This window comes from Octopus bimaculoides, chromosome 7 (assembly GCF_046866305.1).
Source record: "Octopus bimaculoides isolate indiv1 chromosome 7, ASM4686630v1, whole genome shotgun sequence".
Taxonomy (NCBI): Eukaryota; Metazoa; Mollusca; class Cephalopoda; order Octopoda; family Octopodidae; genus Octopus; species Octopus bimaculoides.
The window spans coordinates 69,773,036-69,797,106 of record NC_142934.1 but is presented as its reverse complement, the minus strand read 5'-3'; the positions used below and the strand labels follow the sequence as shown (position 1 = coordinate 69,797,106).

The 24,071-nt window shown below is 38.7% G+C and overlaps 1 protein-coding gene across 1 annotated transcript in view; it reads left to right on the top strand.

Moving 5' to 3' along the window:
• Positions 1 to 24,071, top strand: part of LOC106874518 (nucleolar protein 4) — a 1,458,602-nt gene that overhangs the window by 1,392,219 nt on the left and 42,312 nt on the right. Inside the window, 1 exon segment of the mRNA XM_089355480.1 lies at positions 3,260 to 3,764. Coding sequence (XP_089211606.1) covers positions 3,260 to 3,764 — 505 coding nt within the window.

Genomic DNA, 24,071 nt, shown 5'->3' with positions numbered 1-24,071 from the left:
GTGTATATGTATACGTGTATGTATGTATGTATGTATGTATGTATGTATGTATGTATGTATGTATGTATGTATGTATGTATGGGTGTATGTATGTATGTATATGTATAATCAGAATAGCAAACCTCATCCAGCTATTCTGATTATATGTCTGTGCACACGTTTGAATGTGGTGTGTGCCAGAGGGTTTGCAAATCCAATGGGGGTCTTAAAAGACATGTTAGGATCCACAATGAGCAGAACTTACTTGCAGGTATTGGTAGTGCAAATCAGAGGTGCAATCTGTGTGGGTGTTTTTTCAAAACACTGTCTGGTTTAAAAAGCCATATCAGACGCCATGAAAGGGCTAAGGTGTAGGTGCAGGAGGTGGTCAAACTCTGTTTAAGGAGTAGACAACCACCATAAGTATAAGTATAAGTATATCTTTTTACATCTATATCTATGTCCATGAATGTGATTATATGACAATCCATCAATCTGTGTGTTTGTCTGTCTATCTATATGATACATATGTAGATATTATATATATTATATTATATTGCTCATACATATATATATATATGTATATATACATATATATATATATATATATATATATATATATATATATATATATATATATATATATATATTGATCTCGTATAAATAGAAATAGCTTTTCAGTATTCCTTTGCGTTTATCACCTGATTTTAAATGTATTTCTGTATTTGTACTTCTGTAATCATTTGAATGCGTTAAATGATGACAGGCGGAAACTTTGGGTTCACAATTTTGCTATTTCACTTATTTGGGTAACTTTATTAATCATTCATTTATGTATCCATGTTTCTATATAAGTAATTATCTTGTTCGTGTCACTCATTCTATTTGTCTTTGTCTTTGTTTCTTTCTTTCTCTCCCCCTCTCTCTCTCTCTCTCTCTCTCTCTCTCTCTCTCTCTCTCTCTCTCACTCTCCCCCTCATATATGTTCTTATTCGGGTGTCAACACACAAGTTTGAGTGTGTGCGTGTACGCGTGTGTGTAAGCGTGTACGTGTATGCTGTTATGTTGCTAGCAACCTGGATACGTGTGTATATATATATATATATATACATGCATGTACGGAGGGATGTATGCAAAAATAAATATACACGTGCATACCGCATATATTCGTACTTGCATGCCCACTCCTCATAAGCATACATTTAATTGTACTTTTATTGTTCATTTTCTGTGTGCGGTTATTAAATGTTGACAGTAAGTGCTTTTGGCATGTAACTATAAACATAGTTGTTCCATGACAATAGCTGTGTGTAGACTCGAAGTACTTTCTCTGTCTTTAACAGTAATATCATGTATGCCCTGTTGATGTGGACGTTATTTCTACGTCATTGTGGATGTTGGGAACGAGTGTGTGCTTACAGAACTGTGAAAATGAGAATGTGATAAGAGTGGGGGTGGAAATGAAGCGCAATAACGTGCTGAAAATGAGTCTATGGCAAGAATATTGTAGAACTGCGCTCGCTAAACATCTATTCACTTTGATTCTCTGCTTTTATTATGAGTACATCTAGCACTGGAAACAATTTGATATAAGCGCATATTTCTCTCCACCTCTCTGAATTTCTCTCTCTTTCTCTCCCTCTTTCTCTCTCCTTCTCTCTCTCTCTCTCTCTATCTTCCTCTGTCTTTCTCTAACACACACTGACACACTATTAAAGGTGTGTACCCCATATTTGTCCTGTTCTTGCATAACCTTCCATCACTTATTCAAGCCATCATCTAGACTTTATCTAAGACAACATTATGCAATAGATCATTTTAAAAGACTTATTTGAGGAAGATTTAGCTGCTATTTCTTGTAGGTCACACGACTACGTAGCGGTTCCATCGTTGGTTCATGATAATATATTTAAGACCTAGGATTATAATCTGGGAACGATACTTATAGGACTATAATAAATCTAATGTATAAGTCTCTGATAGAAATACGATGTAACACGGGGATGTAGCTTATATAATTTCAAAGATTCTTCACCAAAATTTTCTCTCAAAATAGTCATGTACGTACTGAATGACTTATTGCTTTACAACTACGTGATCTCCGATTTATAATGATTTTCATCCTTATAAGCATATTGTAGCGTGGTCTTGAATTGACTAAAGTATTGCGAGCGAAATTTGGTCAACATAAAATGTATGAGTGTATACTATTATTCATGTATAACAGAAATAAACTCCAGTGGAAGGCAGTGAAGAAGAAGAAAAAAAAAAGAAAGAACTTTCTTTAGTACCAAAATAGTCGTCTGGACGGGAGTCGTCTAAAGAGACAATAAAAGTCAGATTTCACAAAGGATCAACTATTTAGGATTAGATGGCAAATGAGATTTGATTTTAAACTGGAGACCACGGATCGTAATCCAAAATGTGGTACTGGTTTTTTGTTCAGCTTGGGTGTAGAACGTTAGCCATTTGGGTATGTTACTGTTTACTTTGTCAACGAAATGTTGCCTGTAAAACTAGTGTCCCCTGCAGGAATAGATTTATCTCACGTTTGCGTAAGTATTTATATTTTTCTAAACTCTATATGCGCAGGCGTGGCTATGTGATAAGAAGCTTGCTTCCCAACCGCATGATTCCGTGTTCAGTCCCACTGTGTGACACCTTGGGCAAGTGTTTTCTACTATAGCCTCGGGCAGACCAAAGCCTTGTGAATGGTTTTGGTAGACGGAAACTGAAAGAAGCCAATCGTATATACATATATATATATTGTATATATATTTGTGTGTTTGTGTCTGTGTTTGTCCCCCCACCCCAACCATCGCTTTATATCCGTTGTTAGTTTGTTGATATCCGATGTTGGGAAAAAGGGACTGAATAAGTACTAGGCTTACAAAAAAAAAAGTCCTCGGGTCAATTTGTCCAACTAAAATCCCGTCAGGTGGTGCTTCAGTATGACCGCAGTCAAATGACTGAAGCAATTAAAAGAATAAAAGAATATAGTTCTAATGATCCTTTTGTTATGTAACAACAAATGATAGTCATATATTCAAATATAACCTCTTTCTCGATATTCGCTTTTGGAATGGAAATTTTAGAGCTCTTCTTGTTTTGATTATTCTACGTTCACTAACGAGCCGCTGGGTAGCAGCTTTTGTACATTATGTGTGTATAGTATTCCTATGGTATTTAGAAGCTAAGATCACAGCAGATTGATTATCTATATATGATTTTCGAAATTCTGTTCTATACTTAAGTATATCTTGTATTTTTGTTATTTCAGGCAAGTGCAGTTCAGCAGTTAAATAATAGTGGCGTACTGGGTGGAGTTGGTGGAAGTTCAGGAGGTGGTAATATCGGAGGAAATAACAACAGTAACAACAGCAACAGTAACAACAGCAACAGTAGCAACAACAATAACAACAACAGCAGTAGTAACAACAACAGTGGAACTGGTGCCGGCGGAAACGGAAGTGGGGGTTGTGCGACTCCTTCGGGTCAAAACGCTAATAGCCAGAACACTGCTCATCAGTTGTCATCGGCCAACCAAGCGCAATCACAATCTCAAACGGGCAGCCATGACCGATCCGTAGTGTCCAGCACGGGAAACGACTTTATACGACATCAACCTCCGACCTTTCGACCTCCGCCGGAGTTCCATCCTCCGTTTTTTCCCAATAGCAATGGTATTTTCCGACCGGGTTTCACGACAGGCTATCAGCACCCAGCTCACCATCACCCACCCGTGATTCAACATACTCCTATTCAACACAACTCAGTCCAAAACGGTAAGTGGCGTTTATTTTCTTTCCTTTCATTGTTTTAAAGAACAGCCTCAACGTCATGGGTACTGTACAGCAAGAACTTTGCAACTGGAAACTACGATCACAATATTTCTATTTTCTTTGATAACTCATTCCCAGAAGTAATCCTTATTTCATTCATGCTGTTCATTTATTCAGTTACGCGTTAGGTATACAAAAGGAAATATGCTACCTTTAACACCTTAATATATGAACAGTACCTATTATTTCACGAACCAGCCTTTCAAAACACACACACACGCACGCACATGCACTCACACACACACACACACACACACACACACACACACACACACACACACACACACACTCCCATACACACTTATATACGTTTACACACACTTAAATACGCACACACATCCATGCACATTTACCGCACTCATTATGCCATACTGAGTATGCCTGAGTATTAAGATAGCCATAGAAAAGTTTGTATAACATTAGAATATTCCATTTTCTCCAGTTAAACCATGAGGTTTTCTGTGGATCAAACTAAGCCAATAATAACCTATTCTAGTAACTTCTTTTTCACCTGCTTTGCATATTTGTAGTTGGTGTGAAGTTCAATGACCTCCGTGATGAATATACGTGTCTACTATATGTTCTTGTACTGAGATAATATCTAAGACATGTGTTACGTGGTAACAATGCATTATTTGTATATTGCTGTTAAGCTACTGGGAGACCACTTTAATGTACTTCCTGGGATCACTCACTGGATTATGTTTACATAGCCAGACGATCTGTTAATCTAGAAATACGATGAAATCATAAGTGGAGCGCATTGACATCTTAGTATTTGCGCGTGCATACATATATATGCATACGCTACTATACACATATAGATACACACACACATCTATAAATGTATATGCATATATATGTGTCTGTCTGCGTGTGTGCTTATGAACATTATATATATATATATATATATATATATATATATATATATATATATATGTCTATCTATCTATCTATCTATCTATCTATCTATCTATCTATATATCTATATCTCTCTCTCTCTCTCTCTCTCTCTCTCTCTCTCTCTCTCTCTATATATATATATATATATATATATACTCCTTGTTGACTCCAATTTTTTTCAATTATACACACACACACACACATACACACACACATACGCACATATATATTTATACATACGTCCACACATATTTATGAGTATCTGTGTTGTGCAAAACAAAAGTAAATATCTCAATACATAAGTAGTGGATAACTATTCCTTATGTAAAAGTATATGATATCTTAGAGCAAGGAAATAGTTTCATTTTTCTATAATGTTAAGTTGGTACAACTCATAAATTACACAGATAGAGTATTCAATGTATACATAAATTCATACATGCATACATACATACATACATACATACATACATACATACATACATACACATCTCCGTTTGGAGAGAGTTCTTTCATATGTTTACAAATTCTGAAAATATACCAACGACGAAGTTTTATTACGACTTCACTTGAAAATCTAATACATATTTAAGAAATCAATATTGTAGTCAAAGATATAGTATGAAGCCATAAAACATGGCTTCAATAGTTATATTCTGACAATGACCAGAATCAGACATTGTGGTTTGAAATCGTTGCTCAGACAAGAGATGTACAAAAGGATGAAGATTCATTGCAAGTATCAGAAATCTTCCTGGCATGAAATATTAGCAACATGTTGAGTTGATATCAAGTTGAACAACTTACTAACTTTATAATGCCTAAAGTATCTCTATGCAGGAAAGAAAAATTATTTTCGGTCGTTTTCCGGTAAAGTGTAAAGTGTGCGTTTGATGTGAGCAATTAAAAGAAAAACTAACAGACACGCGCCTGCCCTACACACATGTACAAACACAACAACCGCACATTAATTCTGCAGTAACCAACAAGCATTATAATTGTTTGCATGCAATAATGTTGTTCGGCTCGAAAATTATCCTCAGAGGTCATCGACGCTTTCAATTTTGTCGTATATTTTCTTGTATAAGTATATTATTTGAAGCACCAAGAGTTATTTTCAATAGGTTATTTGGTAAATAAAAGCAAAGTATGTAATAGACAGACAGACAGATATACATATATATATATATATATATATATATATATATATATATATATATATATATATATATATATATATATATATATATATATATATATATATATATAGCGAGAGAGAGAGAGAGGGTGGGTGAGAGAATATGTTTGTGAGAGAAAGAGAGACAAAAGGAGAGAGAGAGAGAGAGAGGAATTATCAAATTGAGAGTCGAAATGGATGAGCGAGCATGTTCCATACAGATTTAAATATGGGTAAAGATATTTGCGTTAGAGGAAGAGGATAATCGCCATCGGTCCATGGCCATATCAGGCCCACATATTCTTCCTGTTTTATGTTCAAACCTCTCACAGCTACTCTACAATGTCATTCTGAAAATAAGCGATCACATCATTGAAATCTCGAATCGAAGAGATAATGCATGATTAATTCAAAACCATGTGAATAAATAAGTGTAGCATTTGACGGTGTAATCTGGTTGCTAAACGGTTAATGGTTTGGATCGGAAGGCAGAGATTGCAGTCCTGACCTGCATAGTTCTCCCACATTGATTAGAAGAATGCAGTTGATGTTTATGTTGATCGTTTACACCTGTAGACTTATTAAGATTTATAGGAAAAACACCCCCAAATTAAAGTACATTTTCAAATCAAACGTTAACATATTATTCTACGTATTTAAATAACATTGATCTAGTTCATTGCACTTTCAAGTAGAGTAATACGAGCCTTGTGAATGCTGATTTAAGAAAGTAGTTTATTCCGACAAATAACCGTGCCTAAAGGATTTAACTAATCATCAGTGAATGAAGAATTGATCTGGAACCACCAAGGCAGCTGAAAATATATTGTATGTAGATCGACATGCATTTGTGTATGTTTTTTTGTTTTTGCACTTTTATTTGTGTCTGCGTCTGCCTCATCACCTACGCATTATCTTCGACTGTTAACAATGATATCCCTCCTACGAGGAGTTACATTATAACAATGTCTTCTAAGAATTAGTATTGGCAAGGAAACAGAACTCTAAAATATCCAGTATCGAAATGATAATGACATAGAACAGGATTTTTATTTTGCGGTGATATTACGATAGGCTTTTTTTTCTTCTTTTTTTTTTTTGGATATTTTAGTGCGTTTTAGTTATCACAAACTGGGTCACCGTCGTGATGGATAACATTTGGCTGTAGGAAAATAACAAAGTAAATTAAAGAGTAATTTTCAGACTTATGTATTGGTTGTCAAGTTATCATTGTTGAAAGCATTTTAAAGTAAAATCCTGTATGATGCACTTTTGACGTTGGATAGCAATGTTATACATTAAAATACGATCAGTGTGTCTCAATGGTCAACATTGGAAAAAAAAAAAAAAAAAAAAAAAAAAGAAAAAGAGTGAGCGAAGTAAAAAAAAAAAAGCAAAAGAAAAACATTGAAAATAGAAAAACACTTTCTCTGCGTGCTTCGAAACAAAAGAAGGATGTTCCAATCCACCTTACAAAGAGGGAAGACAGTTGCAAGTATCCAAGAGGCACGACGAGGAAACGAAATAATGGCTTTCGGTTACAAACAGTCAAGGTGATGTTTTCTTCCTGGGTAATTAATTCTGACGTGACAGTGAGCACGCGTAGGCGCTTAAAAGAGGAGGAAGAAAATTATTATTATTATTATTATTATTATTATTATTATTATTATTAATAATAATAATAATAATAATAATAATAATAATAATAATAATAGCAATAATAATAATAATAAGAAGAAGAAGAAGAAGAAGAAGAAGAAGAAGAAGAAGAAGAAGGAGAAAGAAAGAACTGAAGACTGATTTTAAATAAACATTGAAGTAGTTAAGATTTTTAGGAAGGTTTTCCTGTCAACATGTTGCATTATAACAATATCATACGTTTCTCAATTCAGGAAGATCTACGGCAGTTGCTGATATGTCATTGTGTTCATGTATTTATGAGTCGTTTCATGGGATTAATACTTTATGTACACATAATTCTAACATAATTTCCTCGTGGATAATACGCTCGTTATTCGCAAAGAACACGCTGCAATCCCGGAATTTCTTTGATCCGTTACGTCGTAGATAGCAACCACTTAGGATTCTTGGAACTTCTATTTTGCTTTCTTAAATACCAGCCACAGCCAGAATTTTGGTTCCTCTAATTTAGTTTCGTGTAAAGATCGTTGTATTTCAACAAATACGAGAATAGCAATTGCTGTATTTGTGACGCTGTTATACTTTTATCAAAGGGAGATTCCGATTAGCCAGCTAGACAGATTTATGTAGTCATTTTATCTGCAAGAAATAGGAGCCATTTGTTCCATTTCCATTGATCATTATGTTATTGCAAAACAAAGGCCACACATTGGATATTGCAGTACTATATATATATATATATATATATATATATATATATATATATATATATATATATACATACATACATACATACATACATACATACATACATACATACATACATACATACATACATACATACATACATCGTGAAGTATATTTGCCACTTAAATGTGGCTAACCACTAAAGGTGGATGCTACTGTAGCTTGTGGCTATTGACACACTTTCAGTGCCCTATACGACGGGCTTCTTTAAGTTTCCGTCTACCAAATCCACTCATAAGGCTTTGGTCGGCCCGTGGCTATAGCAGAAGACACTTACCCAAATGCCACGCAGTGGGACTAGACCACCCAGAATAGTGTGATATATGTATATGTATGAATAGGTATGCATCTGAGTGTCCTTCTGTCTGTATTTGTCTCTCCTCTATCATCGTTTAACAACCGGTGTTGATGTGATTGCATCCCCATAACATAGCGGTTCGGCAAAAGAGCCCGATAGAAATAGTACTAGAGTTAAGGAATTAGTCCTAGGGTTCCTTCAAGGCGGTGCTCCAGCATGGCCGCAGTCGAATGACGGGAAACAAGTAAAAGAATAGAAGTAAAAGAATATATGAGATCGATAGTTAGATAGACAGACAGGCAGATAGACAAACAAACAGACAGACGGATAGACAGACAGACATACAGACAGATAGGTAGACAGACAGAGAGACAAACAGACAGGTAGATAAATAGATAAATAGTAGATAGATAGATAGATAGATAGATAGATAGATAGACAGAGGCAGTTATTCGTGTGTGTGTGTATTGTGTATTACACCTAAACGCAGGAATGCAAAAATTTTGCATAGAAAATACACTGACATTTATATACAACATATACACACGTTGCACCCTGATTCTACTCCAAACTCACATGTGCACTCATTATTACTCTCTCTCTCTCTCTCTCTCTCTCTCTCTCTCCCTCTCTCTCTCTGTCTGTCTCTTTCCTTCTTTCTCTCTTTCTTTCTTTCTCTTTACAAATACTTGTAATTCTCTCATCGTGTCGCCATCATCAAGATTTTTATCTGACCTGTGTAACCTGTGATATATTTATTTATTTATTTATTTATTTATTTATTTGTTTGTTTATTTGTTTGTTCATATATTTATTCATTCATTCATTCATTCATTCAATAATTCGGTTTAATTCTCATTCCTTTTTTGTGTAACTGTTGTACCGAATAAACGGTGAAAGACATGAAAAGGAGTGAAACATATTTTCGTCGCCTTGCCGGCGAGGAGGATGTTGATGTAGCATGTGTCGGTGTGTGCACATGTGTAAATGTTTGTGTGTGTATGTGTATATATATATATGTGTGTGTGTGTGTGTGTGTGTGTGTGTGTGTGTAACGCATTGTTTGTGCGTATGCATTTACGCGCGCGGTTGCTTTTGTGCGTGTGCAACCATGTGTTAAGGTGTGTGCGCACGTGTGTCTATGCTTTTGCAAGTATGCATTTACGTCTTATTTTATGTGTGTACATTTGTTTTGTTTCTTTTATATATTTTTGGTTCTGTGTGTGCGCGTTTGTGATTGATTATAGGTCAGCGCACGTGTGTCTTTGCGTGTGTGCATGTTCGCGTGTGTCTATGTCTATCTCTGCGTTTGACAGCTGAGTGCTTATATAATTTATCTGTATGTGCCAGTGTGTATGAAATTGTGTAAGTGTGTGTTATATTTCTGTATGTGAATCTCTATATGTATATACGTGTATATTATATTTTCTGTGTGCGCTTATAAAGTTTTCGCAGTTACCTTTTAGCCCTAGGCTAGCCCTAATCGAGCAAACCTATGCTATATGACATTCCATGCGTGACCATCTCGTCTTTATTTTTACCTGCTGGAAACTCAGGGTCTTTATATCTAGAACGGTTTCTTCTTTAACACGTTGGTGACGTGTGATTTGGGGGACATTTGGATGCTATTTCTTGCAGGTCGTATAAACACGTAGGTTCCCTCCTTAGATTATGTGTCTATGTGTATATGTGTATATCAATGTAGTGTATGTACGTGTATGAGTGTACCTGTGTATTGTGCATGTATATTTGTAAACTGAGGTACTGAAAGACAATAGTGCAAATTACAAACGTACGTTTTTCTCTTTTTTAAATATCCTTTTTGCTTGTGTTTTGTGTGTGGTATGTATGTATGTGGGAGGGTGGGTGATTGGGGTTGTGGCGAGGTTTCTTACAAAAATTGACGTCTGCAACGTGGACGGCTGCTTCTGTACGATTTCTTTGTGTGATCAATATATAACATATTGTTTCCATGGGAACGAAAGCGTGCCTTATCACAGCCGCTTCTACCTCAAACAACATCAGGACCACCACCACCACCACCACCACATTAAGTACCGCAATAAAAAAAACACACACACCAGAATTACCCCTCCAATTGCGAACAGTACCGAACCGTCAACAACATCACCACCACCACCACCACATTAAGTACCACAATAAAAAAAAACACACCAGAATTACCCCTCCAATTGCGAACAGTACCGAACCGTCAACAACATCACCACCACTACCACCACATTAAGTACCGCAATAAAAAAAAAAACACACCAGAATTACCCCTCCAATTGCGAACAGTACCGAACCGTCAACAACATCACCACCACCACCACCACATTAAGTACCGCAATAAAAAAAAACACACCAGAATTACCCCTCCAATTGCGAACAGTACCGAACCGTCAACAACATCAGGACCACCACCACCACCACATTAAGTACCGCAATAAAAAAAAACACACCAGAATTACCCCTCCAATTGCGAACAGTACCGAACCGTCAACAACATCACCACCACCACCACCACATTAAGTACCGCAATAAAAAAAAACACACCAGAATTACCCCTCCAATTGCGAACAGTACCGAACCGTCAACAACATCACCACCACCACCACCACATTAAGTACCGCAATAAAAAAAAAAACACACCAGAATTACCCCTCCAATTGCGAACAGTACCGAACCGTCAACAACATCACCACCACCACCACCACCACCACATTAAGTACCGCAATAAAAAAAAAAACACACCAGAATTACCCCTCCAATTGCGAACAGTACCGAACCGTCAACAACATCAGGACCACCACCACCACCACATTAAGTACCGCAATAAAAAAAAAACACACCAGAATTACCCCTCCAATTGCGAACAGTACCGAACCGTCAACAACATCAGGACCACCACCACCACCACATTAAGTACCGCAATAAAAAAAAACACACCAGAATTACCCCTCCAATTGCGAACAGTACCGAACCGTCAACAACATCACCACCACCACCACCACATTAAGTACCGCAATAAAAAAAAACACACCAGAATTACCCCTCCAATTGCGAACAGTACCGAACCGTCAACAACATCAGGACCACCACCACCACCACATTAAGTACCGCAATAAAAAAAAAACACACCAGAATTACCCCTCCAATTGCGAACAGTACCGAACCGTCAACAACATCAGGACCACCACCACCACCACATTAAGTACCGCAATAAAAAAAAAACACACCAGAATTACCCCTCCAATTGCGAACAGTACCGAACCGTCAACAACATCAGGACCACCACCACCACCACCACCACATTAAGTACCGCAATAAAAAAAAACACACCAGAATTACCCCTCCAATTGCGAACAGTACCGAACCGTCAACAACATCAGGACCACCACCACCACCACATTAAGTACCGCAATAAAAAAAAACACACCAGAATTACCCCTCCAATTGCGAACAGTACCGAACCGTCAACAACATCACCACCACCACCACCACATTAAGTACCGCAATAAAAAAAAAACACACCAGAATTACCCCTCCAATTGCGAACAGTACCGAACCGTCAACAACATCACCACCACCACCACCACATTAAGTACCGCAATAAAAAAAAAACACACCAGAATTACCCCTCCAATTGCGAACAGTACCGAACCGTCAACAACATCAGGACCACCACCACCACCACATTAAGTACCGCAATAAAAAAAAAACACACCAGAATTACCCCTCCAATTGCGAACAGTACCGAACCGTCAACAACATCACCGCCACTACCACCACATTAAGTACCGCAATAAAAAAAAACACACCAGAATTACCCCTCCAATTGCGAACAGTACCGAACCGTCAACAACATCACTACCACCACCACCACATTAAGTACCGCAATAAAAAAAAACACACCAGAATTACCCCTCCAATTGCGAACAGTACCGAACCGTCAACAACATCAGGACCACCACCACCACCACATTAAGTACCGCAATAAAAAAAAACACACCAGAATTACCCCTCCAATTGCGAACAGTACCGAACCGTCAACAACATCACCACCACCACCACCACATTAAGTACCGCAATAAAAAAAAACACACCAGAATTACCCCTCCAATTGCGAACAGTACCGAACCGTCAACAACATCACCACCACCACCACCACATTAAGTACCGCAATAAAAAAAAAACACACCAGAATTACCCCTCCAATTGCGAACAGTACCGAACCGTCAACAACATCAGGACCACCACCACCACCACATTAAGTACCGCAATAAAAAAAAAAACACACCAGAATTACCCCTCCAATTGCGAACAGTACCGAACCGTCAACAACATCACCGCCACTACCACCACATTAAGTACCGCAATAAAAAAAAACACACCAGAATTACCCCTCCAATTGCGAACAGTACCGAACCGTCAACAACATCACCACCACCACCACCACATTAAGTACCGCAATAAAAAAAAAACACACCAGAATTACCCCTCCAATTGCGAACAGTACCGAACCGTCAACAACATCAGGACCACCACCACCACCACATTAAGTACCGCAATAAAAAAAAACACACCAGAATTACCCCTCCAATTGCGAACAGTACCGAACCGTCAACAACATCAGGACCACCACCACCACCACATTAAGTACCGCAATAAAAAAAAAACACACCAGAATTACCCCTCCAATTGCGAACAGTACCGAACCGTCAACAACATCACCACCACTACCACCACATTAAGTACCGCAATAAAAAAAAACACACCAGAATTACCCCTCCAATTGCGAACAGTACCGAACCGTCAACAACATCACCACCACCACCACCACATTAAGTACCGCAATAAAAAAAAAACACACCAGAATTACTCCTCCAATTGCGAACAGTACCGAACCGTCAACAACATCACCACCACTACCACCACAATAACTCTACGACCAGTACTATAACCTCAACAAACAACATCATAGCCATTGCCACCACCACGAACAATACAACAATTACCACTTCCATCGTCACTATCGTCATCTCTACAATAATTAACATAACCACCACCACCACCACCACCACCACCATTCACCCCCAACAACAATTAACGCCATCAGCACCACCATTATTAATACCACTCCATCATCATCACCACAACAATTTCCACCCACCACCATCACAACCATGATCTCCAACAATTACCCACACTTACTATCGCTCCATTATTCACCAAGAAAGTATTAAACACTGGAATCCCATTGGCACGATCGTTAACACGTCGGGAAAAATTCCGCATATTATTTTTCTCCAGTTCTTTACGTTCTGAGTTCTAATCCCGTTAACATTGACTTTTCTTTTTATCCTTTCGAGATCGATAAAATGAATTAGTAGTCTGTTTTTTTTTTTTTTTATCTTAAGAACATTAGTTGTGCATATATGCGAGGAAGTGAAAAAAGGACGACGTTAGCAGTATGCTATGGTTTTCTGTATTCTTTGCCAAACCAAACTAAACTAAACATATCATCTTTACGAGGTGACCCTAGTGGCTTTATGATGTTGGTGCAGATGAAATTCTAAGTTGAGTTTTTTCGTCGCTTATGAGGTTTACCTGTCCAAAGAAATCATTTGTTTTGGCCGCGAGTTGTTTGCACTCTAAACCAGCAACGCTTTCAGTCACCTGCTTACCATATTCTGTCCCCGTTAAGGTGGTGAGCTGGCAGAATCGTTAGCACGCCGGGCAAAATGCTTAGCGGTATTTCGCCTGTCTTTATGTTCTGAGTTCAAATTCCGCCGAGGTCGACTTAGCCTTTCATCCTTTCGGGGTCCATACATTAAGTACCAGTTACGTACTGTGGTCGATCTAATCGACTGGCCACCTCCCCCGAAATTTCGGGTCTTGTGCCTAGAGTAGAAAAGAAAATAAGTACCAGTTGAGCACTGGGGTTAATGTAACCGACATATCCCCTCCCACGAACTTGCTGGCTTTGTGCCATAGTTTGAAATCTGTATTTAGTACACATCAGAGAATAGTGGGGAGCCAACAAATAAGTGTAAAAGAAAGAGTGAATTAGGCGGAGGAAAGGAAGAGTTTGATAACAATAACAGCAGTTACAAAGATCCACACAGTGTAAATAATAATAATAAAGCTTATTTACGATAAGAAAAAAAAAAAAAAAAAAAGAGCTCTTAGCCATCGCAGGTGAAAAGTCACGTTTCGGTTTCGAATACAAGAATACAAAGGCTTACAGTACATCGTGAGAAAAAAGATAGAAAAGAAAGAAAAGAAACTGTATTTCAAAAGATTAAAAGGGGTACACGAAACCAATAAAGAACAAAAGTGATCCATAGTGAAAGCAACACCAACAAATACAACAAAAGACGGACTGATTCTTATATAGACATAAAACCTAAACTAAGTAAGAGAGGGTAAACGGTTTCTTTTTTCACGTTCTTGCATTTCCTAAGGGCGCCAGTATATCTGTTTTGTTTGTTTTTTGCTTTCCGTTTCCCATGGGCGCCAATTATTTAGACAAATTGTCATTTTATGTATTTACTTATTTATTATTTTTACCGGCAAGTGAAACCCGGTCATGGTCCCAATACGAGACACAATGGTAATGACATTGATGATGATGATTATAAATATCGTTATGAGGGTTATAATAAAAGTTTTTATTTTTAACAAAGACAAAGCTACGAGAAGTAGAACCGAATGGAACAACATCACTATATTGAATTAAAAATACAATGCGAACATTTCAAACGGCAGGATTTGATCACAGATTCAAGAGTCTACTATCGTAAATCACATACTCTGGTACTTAATCTATCATAGATCATTCAAATTGCATGACATTTATTATCACCCACACCCGTCTAATCAACAACAATAGCCAAGTTTATAGGTACAATATTGATTTCTCTGCTTTTGTTTCACCTCTGTGGCACTATTATTATCACCATCCCTGTCCATGACATACGTATTATTACCCCCAATATTTTCTATCTACCCCCCACACCACCCAATTAGTCCCATCACCAATATCACAATTAGTGCAAACAACACCGCCATCACCACCAAAATCTGCTTCACTACCACAAACCAGTATCATTGCCGCCCGTAGCCCCCACAAAACCAGGATCGTGATCACTGCGAACTAACTAACTCTGCACTATCTTTATCCGTTTATGCGTCCCAGTCTAAAGGCTGTGACATACTGGAGCACAACTACACCCCACCCCCCCACCACGCACACACGTATATAAACCAAACAACAATGAATTTCCTGCATTACAATTAGCACCACCACTACCACGACTACGACAGCCATCACCAACCGATTGCTAATACAGAGGTCATCGTTATCATCATCATCATCACCATCACCATGATCATCATCATCACCATCATCATCATCATCATCATCGTCGTCATCATCATCATCATCATCATCATCATCCTCATCCTCATCCTCATCTTCATCACCATCATCATCATCATCATCATCATCACCATCATCATCATCATTATTAAGCTGCTCTACCTTTTCTTCTTACTCCTAATCGGCAGCACCGCGATCATTTAAACACCAAGTACCACCGCTGGCACAATTTATCATTCTTAATACTTTGAAATCATCATACTTTTGTCTCCCCGCCACACAAAAAAAAATAAAAAAAAAATTTAAACGTCCCACAAAACTACCAGTCAACCAGCCAACTAACCAATCAACTGTCCATTAAGCCAACGAGCCACCCAAACAACGTGCCAAATAATCAGCCAAGTGATTTCAAAAACTTCAATAAATAGAGGTTTTAATGCAATTAGTAAAAAATAAAAAAAAAATAAAAAAATAAATAAAAACACCCTCGAAGAATGTCGAAATTCTAAAAGCAATGATCAAGGGAGACAACTTCCAATAAGTTAACTGCGTGTTATCTTTAAAGCTAAATGGTAAAAGTATCAGATATAATTTTCGCGGTATCTCCTATATTCTCACTAGGCGGCCTTAAAAGCAAGATCCACTGTGATATTCACATGTTTAGATGTTATCCCTAACTTACACTTGGGTGAACTTTCGAGGTTATGTTTCTTGCTTGTTGTTCCCGATTTTAAACATTTACAGTGAGTTTTGCATACTGGATAATCTCAGGTGGTTGAAGATTTTAAACCTCAATTCACTTCGCATTCTTATGTGAGACCATATCTTGTTTGTACTTCGTGTGCACACCTCATCCTCCATCTCAACGAATTTTTCCTCAGCCATATAGTTAAAAAGTTACAAATGAAGGATTTAATCTGAAATAAATAAAAAATAAAAAAAATATATTTATAAACCGAAATAAAATGGAAAAAAAAGAAGGGAAAAAGACAGGATGATGAAGGCTCAAAACATCATTAATAATAGATCTACCCCCTCAGAGCTGGTCTGGGGACAAGACAACAACAAAAACAATTATACTACGAAATACTCAGCCAATGCAACCTACCACATAGAAAAAAATGGCGAAGAAAAAATTTAGAACAATCATGGGGCGAGAAGATGCATGGCATTGCACCATGTTTCGCCACCAACCTGCCTGCCCGTCTGCCTGTCAATCTCTCTCTCTATCTCTCTCTCTCTCTCTCTCTCTCTCTCTCTCTCTCTCTTTGTCTATCTCTTTCTCCATCCATCCATCCATCCATCCATCCATCCATCCATCCATCCATCCATTCATCTATCCATCTGTCTGTCCGCCCGACAACCTATCTATCTATCTATCTATCTATCTAAGGGTGAACTAGTTAAGAAGCTAGAAGAGGCAATTAGAAGTGGCATCGCATCCGACGTTTTGGCGGCGAGGTTGGCCCTTGACCAACACTTCAACGCCAAACACGAAGGGTGCGTTGTCAGGGCTAGGATGCGTGCTCTAAGAAACGAAGGTGTTGGAGCCGCACGAGAGGCCCGGGTGGCGGAGGCGCAACAGGGCAACAAAGCCACCATTCGGTCTCTGGTGGACGAACAGGGGCGCGAACTGCTCGAGCCAAGCAAAATGTGTGAGGCCTTTCAGCGGCACTTTGCTCGACTGTTTGGGACGAATGGCGAGCGAGAACGCAGGGTGGACTTCAGTGCCTACCTGCACAGCCTGCCACGACTCTCGGCAAGAGAGGCGGAGTGCTGCGAAGGTGCCATCACGGCGGCGGAAGTGAGGGACGCGATGGCGGGATGCTCGAGGGACAAATCTCCGGGTTTGGATGGTCTGCCCTACGAGCTTTACAACTGTAAGCCAGACTTGTTTGGAGACGTCTTGGTGGCGGTGTACTGCAACTGGCAGCAAAACGGGAGCATTCCCGGTTTTGTGAGTCGAGGAGCCGTAACGCTGCTGAAGAAAGATCCAAACAAGGGGGACGTCATAGATAACTTTAGGCCCATCACTCTGCTCAATGCAGACTTGAAAATTTTGGCCAAGGTGTTAGCCAAGCGGTTGGCGCTTGTCATCGAGAAACTGATCGGCAAGGCGCAAACGTGCGCGGTGCCGGGCAGGAGCATCCATGACAACCTCCATCTGATGCGCTACATCATAGAGAGGGTAGTTAAGGAACCTGGCATGGGTGGGGCCCTGGTCAATTTAGATCAATCGAAAGCTTTCGATAGGGTAGACCATCAATACTTGGAGGCTGTCCTCATAGCAGCCGGCTTCGGTCCCATTTTCCGCGGCTGGATGGCTGCCTTGTACAGAGGCATCCGTTCGGTAGTTCGCGTCAATGGGCATCTATCAAGACCCTTCGACATTGCACGTTCGGTCCGTCAGGGATGCCCCCTCTCGTCGCTTCTGTACGTGTTGACTCTCGAGCCACTACTGCGGAAGCTGGCGACGCTGAGGGGCATCCCGCGAGAGTTGGGATGCGGGACGAGCGTGTCGGCATACGCGGACGACGTCACCGTCATAGTGTCTAGCCAAAAGCACATCGAGCTTGTCGGCGAGACACTGAGAGACTACGAAGCGGTAACGGGAGCGAAAATCAACCGGGATAAGTCAGTGGGCTTGCGGCTCGGCACCTGGAGAAGCAACCCCATGCCGTCAAGTAGCGCCTCCGTCGTGGGACGTTGGACTGACGGTCCGGTTGAGATGCTCGGGGTCTGGTTTGGTCCAGACCTCCAAACGGAGAAGAACTGGGACGAGATAACGAGAAGGGTGGCCACTCTAGCCCGGCAATGGGCCGAGAGGAAGCTTTCCTTGAAAGGTCGGGCGGAGGTGGCGAACACGTACATCGCGTCCGTCATCTACTACCGCCTGACCGTCGTTCCTTGTCCCGACCCTACCATCACCAAACTGGAGCGCATCCTCTTCCGCTTCTTGTGGAAAGGAAGCGTTCCGATGGTTAGGCGATCCGTTTGCTGCCAACACCCGTTAAAAGGAGGACTGGGCATGCCGTGGTTGATGATGCGCAGACACGCGCTGAGACTGCGACATCTCCGGCTCTACGTAGACAGCGGTGAACAGGTGTGGTCACCGTTTGTGCGGCGCGCTTTCCCGCAGCTCGTCTCCATGACCGAACTGCAGTCATGGATCAAGAAGAGGCCGAGGAAGGGCGAATGGCACCGCGAGTGTCGCGCTGCTCTTCGGCAACTCCAACAACCCGGGTCAACCTTGAGCGACTGCATCACAACTAACGCATTCTATAGTGGATTAGTGGAGGGAAGGTACGACGACGATCTCGGGGCGAACCTGGGCGTCGACGAGGAATACCTGACCCGCCTGTTTAAGACGACCTTCGGGCCGGGACCTATGGACAACTTCCAGAGATCCCTGGCCTGGCAGTGCTATCGAGAAGCACTACCCGTTCGGGATAAGCTCTACAGGCATGGCTCGAGAAACACGGGGCCGACCTGTCCGAGATGCCGGCAGAGCGACGAAACCGTTCTGCACGCACTCGTACAGTGTCCCACCATTTCCGAGCTGTGGGCTTACGTCGAACAACTGCTATCGCGTGTGGGACGAGTCGGTCTATCAGCCGAGTCTATCGTGAATATTGCCGCGCCTCCTTCCTTTAAACGGGAAGGAAGAGCTATTTTCATCGTACTTGTGGCTATGGCGAAAGAATGTGTATGGTGGACGCGTCTGAAAGGTCTAGAGACAAAGACTTTCCTCTCTGGGCAATCTCTCATCAACTTCTTCAAGTATCACCTGAAGAGGAAGTTGAGAGTAGAAAGGGAAGTCCTGTCTAGTGAATGCTTCAAAAAAAGATGGGTGAATGTAGCAAGGATGGCACGTGTGAACGACGGAGCCATCTTGAGCATAACCCTATGAACAAGAAAAAAAATAAAACAAAAAGGCAAAAGAGAGTCACTTACTGTTATAGTTTCTTCAATGAGAATATTGACCAAGGTTACCGTGGTCTTTTCCGTGGGCTTTTCCTTCCACGGCTAAACCTAAACTGTCCTCCCCTCTTTTTACACGAGAACATTACTGTGTGATACACGATCCCTATTGATCGGCCTTTCCTTTTCTTTTTTTTTCGATCCCTTTTGATCGAACTGCCCCTTTTTCCCTTCCTACGATCCCTTTTGATCGACACCACCAATTTTTTTTTTTTTTTTTTTTTTTTTTTTTTCCTTCCTTCCCCCTCCCAAAAAGAAAAGCTCTACATTGTATTTGTCCCATCTTCGTTGAGCCCTGTGTGGCTAATAAAAGAAATGTATCTATCTATCTATCTATCTATCTATCTATCTATCTGTCTGTCTGTCTGTCTGTCTGTTTGTCTGTCTGTCTATTTCCCTAGTTAGCTAGCTACCTGCTTGTCTGTCTGTTTATCCAACCATCCCTCTGTCTGTCCGCCCGACGACCTGTCTGTCTATCTATCTATCTATCAATACGCACAGAAATACGCACACTCACACACGCACGCACATGCGCGCGCATGCACGCGCATGCACGCACGCACGCACGCACGCACGTGCATATGTCTGTCTCTGCATATTTTAATTCTTGCCTATCTGTCTGTCTCTTTTCTTATCGATCTCTGCTATCTTACGATCTGTTTTAATCATTATCTTCTATAACGATCTAATTCTATTCTTGTTTGTCTTTATCTATCCTAATCTTCCTCAACATCTATTTCCCTTTCTATCTCTTAACCTAACCGGCTTTTTCTATCCTTCTATACACACAACATAAGTACACAGGAAATGTAGAAGCGATGATAATCTACAACACACACACACACACACACACACACACACACACACACACACACACACACACACACACACTAACACACACACACACACTAACACACACACACACACACACATTTACGCATACATTCATGCATGCATACGTACGTTCATACAGCCATGTATATGTTCATACATTCATAGATTCATGCGTATATATATACATGTATGCATGCACACATACATACATACATACATACATTCATACTTACATACATACTTACATACATACATACATACATACATACATAAGTCGGTACATACAAGCATATGGCATGTATGCAACAGAATTAATTTAAACATACAATCCACGTATCCGTCTATACATACATACATATATGAATACGGAATTACGTATGTAATTACCTGTGTCTTTCCGCAAACATAGTCGCGTGTAAGTGCATACATACAGGCAAATACACACATGCACATTTACATTCATACGCATGCACACTCTTGCAGAGAACTATGGATATATGTGTGTGTGTGTGTGTATATATATATGAACACATATAAAATACGTGCATACATGTATAATTACATGTGCAGATACTCATGTGTGTATTTATAATTATAAAATTACGCATGCATATATACATACATACATGGATAGCTGTATATGTTTATAATTATATACATTTATCCATGCTCACAAATCTAAATGCATACATCTATACATAACTAAACATATAAATAAATATATATATATATATATATATATATATATATATATATATATATATATATATATATATATATATATAAAATAATATATGTATGATATCTTCAGGTCTGGAATAGTGTAACGTATAACGCCAGTAGTAGTAGAAATGACAGCAGCTACAACTACAGCAATATAAAAACGAAGAACAACAACAATATTAAAAACAAACCAAAATATATGATTACAAAAATTACAAAAATGTAAGAAGGAAAATATGTTAAATTCAATAGCAACACCCACTAAGAAAAAGTATTAAAAAGCCTACAACTACAATAACAAAGATATTAACAGCAGTATAATTTAGAGCAACAAGGCATTGAAACAAAACAAAATAAATAATAATGGAAAGGAGACAATATAAAACTGAAAGCGAGGAAAGAAAAACAAACGTAATCCCGATAAATACTAATACCAAGCAACACTGCTAATAACAATGACAATAACAATAACAATGACAATAACAGCAACAGCAACAATGACAAAAACAACAAACTGTAAGGCAGAAAGACAAACGGACAAACAAGTAAACAACCGTGCACCTTCTTCCCCACCTATTCCCTTCTTTTACCACCCGGTCGACACACTGTTCCACTGATACAGAAAATGAATAAACATGGCGGTAAAAGTAATAAACACCAGAACCAATCATCAGCGGCCTATCTCTTCGACGTCCCCCCCTCTCTCTCTCGCGCCCGCCCGCCCGCCATCGCCGTCGTCATCGTCTTCCTTGCCACCGCCAAAATCACCAGCAATAACAACAACGTCGTCATGTCGTCGTCGTCGTCGTCGTTGTCATATCATTAATATTATCATCATCATCATCATCATCATCATCGTCTTAATCATGATCATGTTCATGATCATCATGACGACGACGACGACCACCACCACCACCACCAACATTGACAAACAGTAGCAACAGTAACTACCCCCACCCCCACACACACACTTCCCCTTCCCCCCCTCAAAGCAAAATAAGTAAGAATGACAAATGATGGTGATGTCAATGTGGAATAAAAGAGGATGATGATGATGATGATGATGATGATGGTGATGGTGATGGTGATGGTGATGATGTCCTTATTGTTTGTGGTGTTGTTTTTGATAATAATACAAACAAAGACAACAACAGAAAGCGGCAAAAGTGGCATCAACAACAAAAACTATAGATATAGTAATTTAGAAAATAAAATTATAAATAACTAAACAAAAACAAGGATTAAAAAATAAAACAAAAAACAAAAAACAATACAAAACGAAAATGAGAAAAAAAAGAAGAAAAAAAAACAATTCTTTGTCTCCTTTCCTTTCCTATTCCTCTTCCCAAATCTCCTCATCAATAATAACAAGAATAATGATCATAAAAAACAATAATGCTGCTTCTACTGATGATGATGGCAATGATGATGATGATGATGATGATGGTGATGCTGATGATGGCGATAATGATGATGAAGACGATGATGATGATGATGATAATGATGATTTTAACAACGACGCCCTTCCTCGGTCCACCACTGCTCAACATTCAAAAGCTCTGAAATAAATCAAGCTATGAAACAGGGCTAAAAATAATAATAATAATAATAATAATAATAATAATAATAATAATAATAATAATAATAATAATAATAATAATAATTATAATAATAATAATAATAATAATAACAACAATATTTAAGAATCAAACAATATATATATATATATGTAAAGAACAAGGAAAATTAAAAAATAAAAGAAAGGAAGATTGACATATGAAATAAGACAAAGTTTTTTTGATTTTTTTTTCTTTTTTTAAAAAGCCATAAAGAAGAATAAGAGTTTTCTCCTCCTGTTTACTAAAACTGACTCAACTATTTTCTGTTGCTCGCCGATGCCAGAATACGAGATAATTACTCATCATAAGAGTATCATCCCGAATTCTGTGTTTCTGCGACAACAGCATGTGTCAGTATGTGTGTTTGTGTGTTTGTGTGTGTTTTTTTTTGGGGGGGGGGGTGAGTGTTTGTGTGTTTGTGTGTGTTTTTTTTTGGGTGGGGGGTGAGTGTTTGTGTTCGAATATGTGTATGTGTGCGTTTCTGTGTGTGTCTGTGTGTGTGTGCCTGTGTGTTTCTGTGCCTTCATATATATATATATATATATATATATATATATATATATATATATATATATATATATATATATATATATATATGTATATATGTATGTATGTATGTATATATATATATATATATATATATATATATATATATGTATATATGTATGTATGCATGTATATATATATATATATATATATATATATATATATATATATATATATATATATATATATATATATATATAAGTATGCTTGAATATATGTGTCTATGTGTATATATATACATATATGTATATTTTAAATTCTAAATCCAAATACATATGTACACATGTATGTATATATATATATATATATATATGTACGCATGTATGTATATATATATGTATATATGTGTATGTATATATGTATGTCAGTGTTTGTATGCTATTGTCCTTTTGATGCT